Source organism: Felis catus, chromosome C1 (assembly GCF_018350175.1).
Source record: "Felis catus isolate Fca126 chromosome C1, F.catus_Fca126_mat1.0, whole genome shotgun sequence".
In the NCBI taxonomy this organism is placed as follows: domain Eukaryota; kingdom Metazoa; phylum Chordata; class Mammalia; order Carnivora; family Felidae; genus Felis; species Felis catus.
This window is the reverse complement of record NC_058375.1, coordinates 25,443,803-25,459,165: the sequence shown is the minus strand read 5'-3', so window position 1 is coordinate 25,459,165 and position 15,363 is coordinate 25,443,803. Positions and strand designations below refer to the sequence as shown.

General features: G+C 44.0%; 1 protein-coding gene across 9 annotated transcripts in view; it reads left to right on the top strand.

Annotated features, from left to right (window-relative positions):
* CSMD2 (CUB and Sushi multiple domains 2) overlaps positions 1-15,363 on the top strand; it is a 602,474-nt gene that overhangs the window by 559,293 nt on the left and 27,818 nt on the right. For 8 of the 9 annotated variants that reach the window (XM_045035511.1, XM_023258438.2, XM_023258437.2 and 5 more), the window contains 4 exons: positions 4,055-4,228; positions 9,005-9,187; positions 13,678-13,854; positions 15,058-15,237. In XM_045035511.1, coding sequence (XP_044891446.1) covers positions 4,055-4,228; positions 9,005-9,187; positions 13,678-13,854; positions 15,058-15,237 — 714 coding nt within the window. Of the gene's footprint in view, positions 1-4,054; positions 4,229-9,004; positions 9,188-13,677; positions 13,855-15,057; positions 15,238-15,363 lie in introns of those variants that run through there. The other variant, XM_023258442.2, reaches the window with a different exon arrangement.

Sequence of the window (15,363 nt, the reverse complement as noted above, 5' to 3'; positions counted from 1 at the left end):
TAGTCAGAGTTCTCCAGAGAAATAGAACCAGTAAGCAATGGGAGATTCTACAGATACAGATACAGGTTTAAGGGGGTGTAGATAGATCTATGTTTTTATCTATTGTTTCACACAATTATGGAGGCTGAGAAGTCTCAAGATCTGCATTTGGCAAACTAGAGACCCAGGAGAGCAGACAGTAGTCAGAGTTTGAAAGCTCAAGAAGCAGGAGAGCCAATAGTATAAATTTTAGTCCAAGTCTGAGTCCAAAGATAGGCAAAGACTGATGTCCCAGCTCAAAGACAGACAGAAAAAGAGAATTCTCTCTTACTCTGCCTTTTTGTTCTATTCAGGCCTTCAAGAGCTTGGTATCAAAGAGGGCACTTGTGATAAGCACTGGGTGTTATATGTAAGTGATGAACCACTAAATTCTACCTCCTGAAACTAATATTACACTGTATGTTAACTAACTAGAATTTAAATAAAAACTTGAAACATAAAAAAAGAGATAGATTGGATGAGGCCCACTCACAAATGGGGAGGGCTGTCTGCTTTACTCAGTGTGCCTATTCAAATGTTAATCTCATTCAAACCCCCTCTCAGAATAATGTTTGGCAAAATATCTGAGCATCATGTGGCCCAGTCAATTTTACACAATGACATAAAATGAACCATCACAGCAGGGTTGGCTCATCTGTGCCCCACTGGCTCAATTAGGACTAGAGAGTCCAAGATGGCCTCACCTACATCTTTGGGGCTTTGTGCCGACTCTTCTCCTCCCTGTGGCCTCTGTCCATGTGGCTACTCTCTCTAGCAGGATGGTTTAGTCTTCTTTGCTTGGAGGCTGAGTTTTTAGAGCAAAAGAGGAAGCTATAAGATTTTGATTCAAGGGCAGAGGAAATAATAGGTATAAGTGGGAGGAGTAGGATGCATGCACACGGAAGGAAAAAAATTGTTGGTGGCCATCTTTGCAGACAGTGTGCCACAGCCAGCCTTTGGCCACCACGATTCGTATTCTTCCCACATGCAATATACAGCCCCTACCCTCAAGACTTCCAAAGTCATATCCATTTAATTATAATTTCATATATAATCCACAATTATATATTGTGTAACAAATCACCCCAAAGTGTAGCAGCTTAATGCAACAACCATTGTATCGCTTCTGGTTGGCAATTCAAGCAGAGTTTACTGGAGACAGCACATCTAGCTACTGAGGCTCAACTAGACCTAAAGATCCAAGATGGAAACTTGTCAGGAAACATGGTCCCAGCTGTCACCTGGGGCATTGTGGTTGTTCTCCACATGGCCCCTGTCTCCATGTAATTTTTTATCATTCAGTAGTGTAAGCCAGACTTCCTTACATCATGGCAGCTGTATTCCAAGAAAATGAAGGCAGAAGCTGCCAGTCCTCCTAATCCACAATATCATTTCTACCACATTCCAGTGGCCAAACCAAGTCACAGTCCAGCCCAGATTCAAGGGGAGGGGAAATGGACTCCATGCCTGATGGAAGGAATTTTAAGCAGTAGTCTCGGCAGATCATCTATAGACTGGGGCACCTGGGTGACTCAGTCGATTAAGCATCCAACCTCAGCTCAGGTCATGATCCCACAGTTTCTGGGTTCAAACCCCATGTTGGGCTCTATGCTGATAGCTCAGAGCCTGGAGCCTGCTTTGGATTCTGTGTCTCCCTCTCTCTTTGCCCATCCCCCGCTCATTCTCTCTCTCTCTCTCTCTCTCTCTCTCTCTCTCTCTCTCTCTCAAAAGTAAACACTAGATGATAGATAGATAGATAGATAGATATGTAGATAAATAGATCATAGGCACTTAGAATAGGAGTTGAAACACACCAAGACCACAGCGAGAAATAAAGATACCCATGACCTATTCATGCCATCCCTGTGTATGGCCAAAATTCCATCATCAGGGACGTCACTGGCCCAACTCACATTTTATCCCTTTGGTCACCTGTCTGGTTCATCATATATGCTGTGACCTATGCCCTTTTTGGGTACAAGCAATGACTACAAGGATCTCCTACCCTACCACAAAGTTTAGTCCATCCGAGTCATTGTCATCTCTTCTTGAACTACTGCAGCAGCTCCCTCTTTCTTGCCACACACTAGAATGTTTCCTACATTATAGCCGGAATGATCTTGTTAAAGTATAAGTCAAATCACATCACTCCAGTGGTGTCCCATCATGCTTATAATAAAATCTGAATTCTATGCGATGATCTGGTTCCTAGCAACCTCTCCAAACATGTCCTCCATTCTTTCTTTGCTCAGTTCATTCTGCATCTCTGGCTTTCTTGCTGTTCCTCAAAAACACTAAGCTCATTGTGCCGCTGGGCCTTTACCCCTGATGTTCCTTCCCTCAGAATACTCTTCCCACATATCTTGCATGACAGACCTCTTTAGATCATTCAAATCACTGTTCAAATGACACTTCCTCAGAGAGATCTTCCCTGATCACCTTACTCAACAATAGCACTCAGTCTACCCCTGAATATCTTTTTCCTGATGGAGCTTTGTTTCTCTTCAGAACACCCCTAGAATTGCATATTTAATTATTTGTAGTCTCTTTTTTCCACTAGAATATAATTTCCATGAGAGCATAAAAATTCTTCTCCCAAACACATAAAATAGAGCGTAACGCATAATAGGCACTCAATAAATATGTGTTGAGTAAATGAAAGAACCTAGTATCAACTTATGGCAAGACCAATGGGAAGCAAACCCAGTGACATTGACAGCATTGCCCTGCCCTGTCCTGTACATCTCAATTCTGGTGTTCTAATCTTTCTTTTTTAATTGAGGTATAATTGACATACAACATAATATTAGTTTTGGGTGTACAACATAATGATTTGATACTTGTATACATTTGTGAAGTGATCACCACAGTAGGTCTAATAAACATCCCTCACCATACATAGCTATAGAATTTTGTTTCTTGTGAGAACTTTTAAGGTCTAGTTCCTTAGCAACTTTCAAATATGCAATACAGTATTATTAACCATAGTCACTATGCTGGACATTACATCCCATGACTTATTTATGTTATAACTGGAAGTTTGTACCTTTTGACCTCCTTCACCCATTTGGCCCGCCTCCTACCCGCTGCCTCTGGCAACCACCAATTTATCCTCTGTATCTAAAAGCTCCATTGATTGGGGTTTTTTTTTTTTTTATTCCACATATAAGTGAGATCATATGGTAATTGTTTTTCCCTGGCTGACTTATTTCACTTAGTATAATGCCCTTGCAGTCCATTCATGTTGCCACAAATGACAAGTTTCATTCTTTTTATGGCTATATAATATTCTGTTGTATCTATACACAACATCTTCTTTATCCATTCATTTGTCAGTAGACAGGTTGCTTCCATATTTTGGCTATTGTAAATAATGCTGCAGTAAACATGGGGTGCATGTATCTTTTCAGGCTAGTGTTTTCATTTTCTTCAGATAATCTGGTATTCTAATCTTATCACTGGTGTTCAGTTACAACTTGGTGTCTCAGGAGAGGGAGCTTGCAGACCAAAGGGGACAAATTGGAGACAATTGATGTGGGCATCTGTAAGATGCAGTTGGAAAAGGACTAGAACTGGCCCTTATTCTGGAAACTATAGCCAATGCAGACAGTCGTAGGGTGACAGATCATCTATTCTGTCTTATGTTTACTATGTGTGCCACCCTGCTGCCAGAGACACCTTGGGTATGTCCTACGGCAGTGAGGAAATACAGAGTGGTGAGCACAAGAGGCAAAGAAGAAAGGAAATATATTATTGCATACCTGCTACATGCTGAGCAGTCTCCCACCTATTATCTTATTCAATTCATAAAAAAAAAACAGTATTACTCTTCATTTCACAGATATGGAAAATGTATGGCAAATTGAGTAGGCATTGTCTGCTGATGCCAGGTAGGTGTGCCAGCAGGAAGCAACTTCAATAGATACCCAAGGTTTCTCTTCTTCTCTGCCTGTCGCTACAGAAAGCCTAACATGTTTCCTATGATGATGATCCATCCCTGTGCAGAGTGTGCTAACATATTTGCTCTTCCCCACAGTGGTGTCCTGCGGCCATCCAGGCTCCCCACCCCATGCCCAGATGTCCGGGGACAGCTATACTGTGGGAGCAGTCGTGCGTTACAGTTGCACCGGCAAGAGGACTCTGCTCGGAAATGCCACCCGTATGTGTGGGCTGGATGGACACTGGACTGGCTCCCTCCCCCACTGCTCAGGTAAGGAGCCTGGCATGAGGGAGGAGGGTCCCATGGAACACTTGGCTGGTGGGAGATGGATGAGTTCCCAAGGTGTGAGTGTGACAGATGGACAGGAGGGAAGCCAACCTTTTGGACCCCCATCTTAACCTTCATAGGCAGAGAGCACAGCTATGAGAGGTCCCAACCAGACTTCAGCCTTTGGTGGTCTGAGCCCAGCTTCATCCCCTTGGTCTACTCTAGCCAAACCCATACAGCCAAGAGATTACAAAACTAGGGAGGATGCAAACTTGTGAGGCCCCCCTGTGACCAGAGTCCTGTCCAGACATTTGTTTCCATAGGTTTCTGGGAAGAGTTCAAGCCTCCCTGTTGCTGGGCCCAGGTCCAAACCCACTCCTGTGTTCTTTCTTTCCCTGTTTGGGAATCCAAAGCCCCAGCCTGCTTCCCTTACTTTCTTACCACTGCCTCTCCAACAGGTCTTATGTCAAGGCTGCCTAGTGGGATACAGGTCTCCACTACTGCCCTCACACACCAATCTCAGACTTTTTCTATTAATAAATTTGTTTTACTATTAATCTCTATGGGGACACTGACATGTTTTCTGAAGAGCAAATGTAAGAAACTGCCATAGCTCTTATGTCCATATTATCCAAACCAGAAGTTTATCTGTAATGTCTTACCAGAACAAAATATTTGAAATTGAATTGTCTCACCAGTGACAGAAATTACCAAGCAAAAAAATAGCACCCCTGATCTTGGTCTCCTTTCAGATGAGCCTTCCTGGCCCTCAAAGGGATCTCATAAAGAATGTCACCCCCAAGAAGGTAGTTCCTCATATAGCTTTTTGTTCCCCTAGGAAGCCCCCCTTGAAGCCCCTATCCCTTCCCATGCCAGACCCCCTCTAGTGGTAAGAATCCCAACCTTCTGTTGTTGACGCCTTCTCCTTGATTTGGGACCTCATCCACAAGACATGTAGCTATTCTTGCATTTTGAGCTCCTAGATGATCCTGTCTCCCAAAATTTAGGGCACTGCCAGAATATTGAACCAGATATTGGTTAGGTCTTCTCAGAAAGAAGAACTTCCTGAATACTACCTACTGTTTCAAGGGGCTGCTGGCTGCCCAGGACAATCTCAGACCTATCACTTATATTACCACCCAGGACTTTGGCCCCTCACTTTTATTAATCTCATTAATCATCCACTTCATGAACTGGGAAGGACTATGTATCAGCCACAGAGACTCCTTTAGCCCAGACTAGTGGAAAGCCTGTTAACCCATTCTGTTTGTACTTCTGGTGGAAGTGACTTGGGGAAGATAGCATGGAAAAGACAGAGTCATGTAAATTGAATCCTCCTGAATTATCCATAGAGCAAGTTCCAGGAGGAAAAGGAATTCCAAAGAGGAAAGACAGGCATTTCCCATCCATATGCCTGTCCAAGCATGCATTTGCACCAGTCCGTTCTGTGAATCGTCCCTTTGCATAAAGTTCCTCCCTCTAGACACTTCTCTAGGATATTGGGCCAATGGTGTTCTTAAAGCCAATTTTATCTATCTTGGGGATATTTTTTCTCCATGGGAAAGGGAAGTACAGAGTACAGGAGAAATAAGCCAGAAAGAAAGCCTTGAGCCTCTACTGTCTGTTAGCAGGGGTAACCCAAACATACAGCCATTCTCCTGGCCCAAGGCATGGAATCCAGAATCTTTTCTCCTCAATGTAATTTCCCTTCTCTGGAGTTGTGTTAGCAGATGCTGGAAAATGACCTACTTGAAACAGTAGTGAAACAGTTCTTGTCTAGAAAACCTCCAAACCATTTCAACCCCAATTTCAAAATTTTGTAACTTCCTAAGCATTAGTCCTACATATGAAAGAAAGGGCTCTTCCTTGGCCACATCAAAGGTCAAGGGAGACTAGAAACAAGCTGACTCCCTGGAAACATGAAAAAGTAAGAAGCAAGAAAGGAACCATTAGAGGACGTGGACCCCCCCTCTTTAGGGGATGTGTTGCATTCAGTTGTTGATCCCTGACCTGAATATTCTGAAGAATAGTTCACAGTCACTTCTCCTGTGTATCCATCAAGGATGACAAACACTTTGGAGATGAGAATCATGGGCAGAGTTTTGCTGGAGATCTCTGAGGACTGGATTAGAAGGGATTATAGTAGTGCTAAAGCTGAGGAATTAATAAATCTTAAATGCTTTAGATAAGAAAATGAGAGATGAGAAGAATAAGTAATTAGGAAGCAATGTTAGATATACATTGGTGAGTATAATATAATTCCTCCCTTCCTGAAATTTATAGATAATGGGGCGCCTGGGTGGCGCAGTCGGTTAAGCATCCGACTTCAGCCAGGTCACGATCTCGCGGTCCGTGAGTTCGAGCCACGCGTCAGGCTCTGGGCTGATGGCTCAGAGCCTGGAGCCTGTTTCCGATTCTGTGTCTCCCTCTCTCTCTGCCCCTCCCCCGTTCATGCTCTGTCTCTCTCTGTCCCAAAAATAAATAAACGTTGAAAAAAAAAATTTTTTTAATAAAAAAATAAATAAATAAATTTATAGATATCATCTTTAGCAATAGCATCTCCTGCCAGTCCTAAGAAATATGCATTCAGAAGTTCAGGGTCAAACTTCTGAGCCTCATTCTGTGTGACCATACACCCAGGTGATGCATAACAGGTTATAAGTCCCTGGGCCATCAGGACATGCAGAGATTTCTAGCATTTGAGAAATACATCAGGTTGTTCATTGCCCACCTCTGCAATGTCATCATCTTCCTGATATACCTCGTAGAGGGCCAACAGTTACCATCTGCCCTCATGGTACAATAGTCTATCCTAGATTCCTTTCTATCACTGAAACAGAGCCCTAAACACCACAGTGAGGACCATTCTGTCAGAATAGGCTCCTGGGGAGCGCCTGGGTGGCTCAGTTGGTTAAGCATCCAATTCTTGATCTCAGATCAGGTCTTGATCTCAGAGTCGTAAGTTCAAGATCCATTTTGGGCTCCAAACTGGGTGTGGGGCCTACATTAAAAAAAAAAAAAAAAAAAAAAAAAAGAGTGAATGCTTTTGGGACGCCTGGGTGCCTCAGTTGGTTAAGTGTCCGATTCTTGATTTTGCCTCGGGTTATGATCTCATGGTCATTAGATCAAGCCCCACATTGGGTTCCATGCTGGGCATGGAGTCTGCTTAAGATAGATTCTCTCTTTCCCTCTTCCTCTGGCCCTCTCCCATTCATGTGCATGTGCTCTCTCTCCAAAAAAAGAAAAGAAAAGAAAAGAAAAGAAAAGAAAAGAAAAGAAAAGAAAAGAAAAGAAAAGAAAAGAAAAGAAAAAAAGAATCAGCTCCTAGGACTGGAGAGTTCCATTCTCAGGCCTATTGTTCAGCAGTGCAGCTCCAGCTGAGGTCAGCTGGCTGGTGTGAGAATTAGTGTACTCACCATCAGAACTGCTTTCAAGAGGGCCCAGTACTGCCTGTTGCATGAGCTACACCCTGGAAAAATTCAAAAGAGAAGAAAATCTAGCCAAATGTGGTGGGCCTTCTTTTTCCAAATGTTTGAGTTGAAGGTTGAATGAATCTCCCTTTTTTGGTAGAGAGCAACATGGGATTGTGTAGTATTCTCACAGTCTGAAACTAAACTAGAAAAGGAAATAATTCCAAGATTGAGAAAAGACATAAATAGTAAATAGTGGGGTATACATGACTTAAATATTTATTTACTTCAAGAAATTAAATGCTCATTTAGACATTACCATTTGATGCCCACACATGTGGGTTCATGAGGAGATCCATTCCACATCATCTTCTCATAAAGTTGCCATTTATTCCTTAATTTTCCTCTTCCTTCCTCACACTTACCATGGCCTAGTCTGATCTAATGATGTCTCCTATACATCTTCATATTATGAGGGGTCCTGGCTCCCACAAGCCTAGATCTTGTGGCTTTGTCTCTTGTTCTGTACCATCCTCCACCTCTTGGATCCTTAGCACTCTCTCGGGTGGATCTGTACAATATCAGGACCCAGATAAATGCAGAAATGTAGCAGGAGGCAAGGAGAAAAGAAAGAATGGAATGAGATGGTCTAAAACATTTCAACTAGAATTCACCAGTGTTGCATAATTTGTAAATAGGGAATCCTCCCAGGATCCAGATTCAAGCCAGGCTGTTGAGAAGACAAACCTACACTAAGGAGTTTAGACTTTAACCTGAGGGCAACAGGAAGCCAGTGGAGATATTTCAGCAGGAAAAAAAAAAAAAAAGATCAGTGTTTGGTGGTTGTTCATTGTCTTGGTTTGAGGATAAAGTGGAAGGTGGGTTACAGGGAGAGTTTAGGAGATAAGGACATTAGTTGGGAGGCTCTCACAGTAGTTTGGGCAAAAGGACACTGGGCATCTGAGCTAAGATGCTGGAACTGGAAACAGAGAGGGCACAGAATCTGCAGATATTACAGAAAAGAGGTAAAAGGAAGAAGGAGATGCGGCCAGCTTGGACCACTGACATTCCACACGGGCATGGGCCAGAGGTCAAAGACCTGATCTCCACCACAGAGCCTTCCATCTACTTTCTTCCCTTGCTGCGTGGTCCCCAGGGACTCACCCATGACCTCAGACCTTTGTAGTGTCTGACTTCCGCATAGTAAGATAGGTAGTAAGGTAGTAAGTAAGGTCCAAGTAACTGGGACAAGGCACACAGTCCATCTTCACCCTCCTTATTCCTGGGGTCCAATATCTTTCTCTCCCGGTTCCCCACTGCCACCTCTTCAATGCTGAAACAATGGGCTTTGTTTGGTTCTGGTCCACAGGAACCAGCATGGGAATCTGTGGTGACCCAGGGATCCCAGCACACGGCATCCGTTTGGGGGATAGCTTTGCCCCAGGCAGTCTGATGCGCTTCAGCTGTGAAGCTGGCCATGCCCTCCGGGGGTCATCAGAGCGGACCTGTCAAGCCAACGGCTCATGGAGCGGCACACAGCCTGAGTGTGGAGGTAATGTATGTGACCATTCTGCTTTTCCCCTTTGCCCAACCCCGGCTGCTCTTCCCCGGTCTTCCTATTCCTAAGCACCTGCCCTCACACTCGCAGACAAAATACATGGCCCCATTTGAACCCTTGGCCTGGAGGATAATGGTCATCAATAGGTAGTTCTCAGTCCTGCCCATTAGTGATCCAAAGATGAAAAGATTCCCTGAGCTCACCTAAGGAGGGAAGAAACCAGAAGGAACTAAGTTTAGCCTGTTTATTCATTTATTTCCCATTTACCTTCAACAATCACGTGCCAAATACTGTAGTAGGTGCTTGGGACACGACAGTGCCAAGACAGACACACCTCGCCCTCTTGGAGTTTAGTTTAAGGGAAGAGATTGTTTAACGAGCACCCAAAGTGCCAAAAGAAATACAAATCTAATTTTTGAAAGACCCTTTAAAGGTAATAGAAGCCCCTCCTGATGTTCCCTGGGGTAGGTCCAGTGGGGAAAATATATTTCTCCACACACTCCTAAATTTCTGAAAATAGCTTTATTTTAAAACCTCTCTCCCCAGAGTCTGACTTTTTGTAGCTGCTCCCTGGATCTCTCTCTGTCTCTCTTTAAAATACAGCCTGCATAGCACTCTCCTAGTTGGGAAGCTGAGTGTAAGGGTATATGACAAAGTGCTGGAAGAGGAAGGAGACCATATGAAATAGTCACCTAGCAAGGGGGGCGGGCAGGGAATAGAATAGGGATGTAGATCATTGCCAGGCAGCACCAAGGGCTCACTTAAGGAAAGAGGCCATTGATTTTTTTTTTTACATTTTTATATGAAATTTATTGTCAAGTTGGTTTCTATACAACACCCAGTGCTCATCCTCAACAGGTGCCCACCTCAATACCTATCACCCACTTTCCCCTCCCTCCCATCCCCCATCAACCCTCAGTTTATACTCAGTTTTCAAGAGGCTCCTATGGTTTGCCTCCTTCCACCTCTGTAACTTTTATTCCCCTTACCCTCCCCCATGGTCTTCTGTTAAGTTTCTCAGGATCCACATAAGAGTGAAAACATATGGTATCTGTCTTTCTCTGTATGGCTTATTTCACTTAGCATCACACTCTCCAGTTCCATCCATGTTGCTATAAAAGGCCATATTTCATTCTTTCTCATTGCCAAGTAGTATTCCATTGTACATATAAACCACATCTTCTTTATCTATTCATCACTTCTTTATTTTTTTTCAATATATGAAATTTATTGTCAAATTGGTTTCCATACAACACCCAGTGTTCATCCCAAAAGGTGCCCTCCTCAATACCCATCACCCACCCTCCCCTCCCTCCCACCCCCCATCAACCCTCAGTTCTCAGTTTTTAAGAGTCTCTTATGCTTTGGCTGTCTCCCACTCTAACTTCTTTTTTTTTTTTCTTTCCCCTCCTCCATGGGTTTCTGTTAAGTTTCTCAGGATCCACATAAGAGTGAAAACATATGGTATCTGTCTTTCTCTGTATGAGGCCATTGATTTAAAGTGAGAGTAGTCGGCATCGGCCTGTGTTTTTGTTCAGCCACATTTTGCTCCATAGGTGCAGGCACAGGGTAGGTGAAGTGTTAGGTATACAGTCGGGGTTTTATCAGGCAGCTAAGACGCTGGCAGCAAGTGGCCGGAGAGGTGCGGGTATATGCAAGGTGGGGATTATGATGGATCTTGGCTCCTGTGCTGGATAAGAAGGGAGCAGGATTATGAGTGGAAGAAGGGGCAGTGAAAAAGTGGTAGGATCAGTGGATGATAGGTCCCATTAGAACCAAAATATCTCCAGAGAATGAATCCCAGAAGGCTTGAGCTGGTCAGAGAATGGCTCTTGACATTGAGGTTGTGGAGTAGTTTTATAGAGCCAGGGAAGACATTCTGGCCCCTGATCAGGGGACCCCTTCCCAGCAAAGGATACAGATGGAGCTAATGCCCTCTCCCACTTGTCTGCCTGAAGTCCTTTTTTTATAGTTTTTTTTTTAATTTATTTATTTATTTTGAGAGAGAGAGAGAGAAAGAGAGAACACAGGAGGGGCAGAGAGAGAGAGAGGGACAAAGACAGAATCTCAAGCAGGCTCCACACTGTCAGCACAGAGCCCAATGTGGGGCTCAAACTCACAAACCATGAGATCAGGACCTGAGCCAAGACCAAGAGTCAGACGCTTAACCAGTTGAGCCACCCAGGCATCCCTGGAAATCCTGCCTTTGAGGGTGCTTTTGCAAAGTTAGTTTCCATAGGAGTTTGCAGGCATAGTAAGAGGTTTGTAAAGTGTATCAACAGGGGGAGAATTTTGTGCATTGTTAAATATCCACTGTGACCCAGGTCTCCTTTCATGCCACTCAGATCCCAGCATGGACTCACGCACCATGTCAGGAGTGTTCAGGGAACAGAAAGTGGGTGGCTGAGAGTCTGGACCTGGAAGTGAATGCTTTTGGAATAAGTGTGTATGTGTATGATATGTATATGATTCTTCATGACTTTCCTTAACAAGCTCCCACTTACCTTTCAAGGTACTACTCAGATTCCTATCTCCAGCCCCAATTATCTCCTCCCTTCTTAGTGTGTTTTTTTTCCTTCAAATACAACACTTATTACATCATATTTTAATTCAACTGTCTGTAGGTAGGTTCTTAAGATGGACTGAGCTCCTCAAGGGCAGGGGATATGACTACTACTGTATTCCCAGCACCTAGGAAGCACAAATACTTGGTGAACCCATGGGTGTTGAGGCCTGTCTGTTGTGCTCATTAAAAAGGAATCATCTGTAGATTTGACTTTCAGACCACATGAATGTTGTATGTACTTAGTAAAGTAAAATTAAAGCAAAACCTAGAAAACAGCAATCTCTAAATATCAAAATCAAGATGAAAACAAATTAACCTAACTACATATTAAGTTGGTGATGTAATAACCCAGAGAATCATTTTAACTGACTGGAAAAATTGGCAATTGACTATGGCATATATATCCTAAGGATGGAGAATGGCAATGAAATCTTAAATTGTTTCTAGCAATCAGATCGTTAGTAATAATATTGATATTAATATTCTGAAACTACTTGAAAACAAATTAAAATTTGCCAAGATTTTCAGCATTAAAGAGATATAAAAATAAAGAAGTTAGGGAAAAACTCTTAATCCTAAATTTTGATTAGTAATATCAGCATAAACTCATAATGAGTTTTCAATTTACAAGTGTATTGTCCCAGCTCTACCCATTCTAAAAGTCTAGTGTCAACAATGATCTCAGTAGCAATGAGTACCCTTAACTTTCAGAATATGGTTTTTGAATCCATTCTCTGTTAAGAGGAACCAGAGCTCTCTAGACAAATGGCTGATTCTAGGACTAGGGCAGAATATATAACATGAACATGACACATCTTGTCACTCCAGGGAGGAATCTACCACAGACAAGTGAGATCATGTCAAAGGAATGTAGGAGCCAACTTGGAGAGGCTCCCCTAGCCAAAGATGGGATAACTTAAGCATCAATAATAATAGTGGCAATGGGTGGCAACATATAAGTTTTAAATCCATACAGCCAAATGACTATTGGTCACCACTGGATCTTGCTAAGAAACCAAATCATTATCTGACATCTGATTTTTAAAAAAAAAATCAAGCATTATCCAGCCTTCCTTTATGAATTATATCTTAGGGTAAGCAAATATTTGATGATGGGAAAGTTCTTGATTAAAGAACTCTAGCTAATGCAGAAAGAGTGATAGAGCTAGTATCACCATTTTCTGTCCCCTAATGAAATAATAAATCAACAGTCAGCAATTCGGCTTAAATCAGTAAGTGAAACCCAATGGCAACTTTGTAATGCCAGACTGGGTGGACAAGCCTGAACCCAATGATCAGCCTCGCCATCATGAACCAGGAAACAACCAAACATGCTGTGCCCCTGGTGCAATGCAGTAGGAAAGACAGAACCACCTATGAAGTACCCTTGCCAGGAAGCAGAACTTGACTACAGGAACTGCAGGGGACAGAGCAATAAGTCAAACGATACCTCACTGGTGGAGTTAGCAACATCTGGAAAGTAGGAAACTCCACTGGAGAAATGCCCTGGTTTCTGTACAGATAAATTATAGGAGAGGGAACAGGAGTCTCTGAATTCAAAGAGTCTTAGAGACATGCCCATCAGATGTCATATTTGAATCATGATTCAAAGAAATCAACTGTAAAAAAAGTGGGGGGGGCGACAATTGAGGAAATTAAGGAAACTAAGCTCTGATTGGATATTTGGTAATATTAAGGAATTATTTAAAATTTTAGGTGGGATGATAAAACAGATATAGTCTTTACTTTTTAGAAATTAAAAAAAAATTCATTCAGATCTCACCTTGAAAGCAGCATGAGAGACATTTCAATCACAGGGTCCTTATCGGGCACGTGGTTTGCACTCTGGGCCGTTCTCAGTCCCCCGGGTGACACCTGTCCTTGTTCTGGTGAATAATGTGCTCCTCTGGCTTCCTAGTGATCTCTTGCGGGAACCCTGGTACTCCAAGCAATGCCAGAGTCATGTTCAGTGATGGCCTGGGCTTCTCCAGCTCCATCGTCTATGAATGCCGGGAAGGCTACTACGCCACGGGCCTGCTCAGCCGACACTGCTCGGTCAATGGCACCTGGACAGGCAGTGACCCAGAGTGCATAGGTAAGATCCCAGGCCCTCTGGTCTCCATGGCAAGTGGTAGCCAAGGCAACTGGTCTCCTCCATGCCAAAGAAGGCTGTGTGTGGGAGATTGGGAGGCTGGCTACATTGGGGGACCCACCTCTGAATGATGGTTTCTATTCAGCACAGACTTTGTGACCACCACTGAGCTGAGGGTCTTGTTTTACATACATTGTGCCATTTGACCAGTAGCTACTGTGAGCCCCACTTACATATGACGTGACCAAGGCTCGGGGAGGTTAAGAATATATACGTTTGCTATTTCTCAGGCTCTAGCCTGTTCCTTGGCCATTCTTGTTCTCTTTTAAAACAAACTCCCCAGGCTCAGCCTGATTCTCTTCCCACTTTAAAGCTGCCACCGTCTGCCATCTTTGTGGGTTCCTCTCAGCCTTGGACCCATTCCCCACCCACCCCCAGCCTGGCTCCCAAGCCTGGGGTAGCTCCACTGCTCCCCTTTCCTGCTCCCCTCAGGGGCAGGCCCAGACCTTTCTCCTCAGGAAGGATGTCACTGTCACTGTGGGACCCAGATGGAGGGAAGGGATGAGATAAAGGAGTCTGAAAACACGGCCCCTTTCCAAGCCCTAGCTTATAACTTCAAGCTCTGACTAAATCCCCACATCAAGTTCACTTCTGTTGGGAGGCCAGAGCTCACCAAACCCCACCCTCACTTGATACTGTAACAAAGATACAGCCATTGCAAGGTCACAAGGCCCTGCTTCTAAGCCGCTGGCCCTACAGGGGCCTCCTAAGCAGAACAACAAGTAGTGACATGCGCCCCTCAGCAGACAAATTGTCCTGTGAGGCCCAATAACACAGTTAGGCTTATCGACCTGAAAACTTCCCTCTCTGGGCGCCAGCCTCATTTAGGAGCTAAGGCCTCTGGGTACTTCCTCTTAGAAGGGGTGGGCTTTAAATAAGGATGGTCTTCATAGCCCAGGTTGCTGGGATGCATAAGAATGGTGTGGGTGAAGACAGTGGGGATGCAGGAGGGCCTTTGCGGACTTGATCAAAGTGACTTTAGAACGGGCAATACTGAACCAGGAGTCTGTGAGAAGACAGGGCATCCCTGATCTGACCCTCTTCCCTCCTGGACATGTGCAGGGAACACCAGGGATGGTACTGGAATGCTGGGGAGAAACGGGGTCTGTACTGAAAGCGAACAATGCTTTATTTCCCTTATCCCAGTCATAAACTGTGGTGACCCTGGGATTCCAGCCAATGGCCTCCGGCTGGGCAATGACTTCAGGTACAACAAAACTGTGACATATCAGTGCGTCCCTGGCTACATGATGGAGTCACATAGGGTGTCTGTGCTGAGCTGCACCAAGGACCGGACATGGAATGGTACCAAGCCAGTCTGCAAAGGTGTGTCTGAGGGCTGCACATGTGGACAGAGGGCCAAAGAAGATACAAAAGTGAGACATGGGCCTTGAACATGTAGAAGGGAGGGAGGTGACAAGTCAGAGCCCTAATAACATCCTATCATGGGGG